Source organism: Gavialis gangeticus, unplaced genomic scaffold (assembly GCF_001723915.1).
Source record: "Gavialis gangeticus isolate Ggan-Ray unplaced genomic scaffold, GavGan_comp1, whole genome shotgun sequence".
In the NCBI taxonomy this organism is placed as follows: Eukaryota; Metazoa; Chordata; order Crocodylia; family Gavialidae; genus Gavialis; species Gavialis gangeticus.
Genome location: NW_017729000.1, coordinates 27,829,453 through 27,830,314, shown reverse-complemented (window position 1 = coordinate 27,830,314; position 862 = coordinate 27,829,453). Strand labels below are relative to the sequence as shown.

Below are 862 nucleotides of genomic sequence, written 5' to 3'. Positions count from 1 at the left end.
AGGGTTCGGGGTCCCGGCGAGAGGGGGGGGGGGGGGCACAGTCATCCCTATACCTCTGTGTTATTCCAGAAAAACCTGAGCGATCAAAGGTCTGTTAGCAGTAAATAAGCAGCTCTTACCGAGAACCCCTCTGGGCACAGGTTCGCAGAATCGCTGAAAAAGTCTGCCAGAGAAAATCGCCCAAGAAATCAAGGCTGCTTGAAGGTAAGGAGCCCTTGGAGTGGCTGAGGCTGTGCTGCCTTTCTCGGCTCTGCCTCTCAGTCATTCGGTCCCTGCCATCATGGACTCTGTCGGTGCTTCGGTCTTGGCGATTTAACACCCAAATTTCTTTTCCCAATATTCAGACCGCAGCTATACAACAAAAGCTTTCTCTTTACCAAGACAGTAGTAATACGTCCCAGGGTAAACCGGATGTGAAATAGGCTGTGACTTCATGCCAGAGAGATTTTATTTTAGAAAGGAAGGTGGTACCAAGCTCTCATCTAGAGACCAATCCGCCCATTTTTTATATGCAGCACAATTTAACTTCCAGTGCTCTCGCCCTAATCCCTTTCTCTCTGGCTGCAGACTCAAATCCTTCTACAATCTGCAGCATTATTATGATTTTGGGGGGAGGGTGTACGTTGGGGAGGGGGGAGCTTACACTTGGAAGCTTTTGACACCTGCAGTTTACAAAACAGTCTATTTTAAGGTTCGTGCATTCAAAATGCAACCCATCTGCGTTAGCAATCGACCTTTGATCAAATATTTAATCGCTGGATAAATATGAATGAAAGCAAGCTAGGAGACATAGGCGATGCAGCACGGGGTGTGTGTGTGTGTGTGTGTGCGCGCGTGTGCGCATATATATATATATATATAT

The 862-nt window shown here is 47.2% G+C and overlaps 1 protein-coding gene across 2 annotated transcripts in view; it reads right to left on the bottom strand.

Moving 5' to 3' along the window:
• GABRA1 (gamma-aminobutyric acid type A receptor alpha1 subunit) overlaps positions 1 to 561 on the bottom strand; it is an 87,128-nt gene extending 86,567 nt beyond the window's left edge. The window contains exon 1 of one of the 2 annotated variants that reach the window (XM_019506490.1): positions 120 to 561. In XM_019506490.1, the coding sequence (XP_019362035.1) occupies positions 120 to 265 (146 nt within the window). In that variant the 5' untranslated portion in view covers positions 266 to 561. The remainder of the gene's footprint in view (positions 1 to 119) is intronic. The other variant, XM_019506491.1, reaches the window with a different exon arrangement.
• Between the last annotated feature and the right edge of the window lie 301 nt (positions 562 to 862).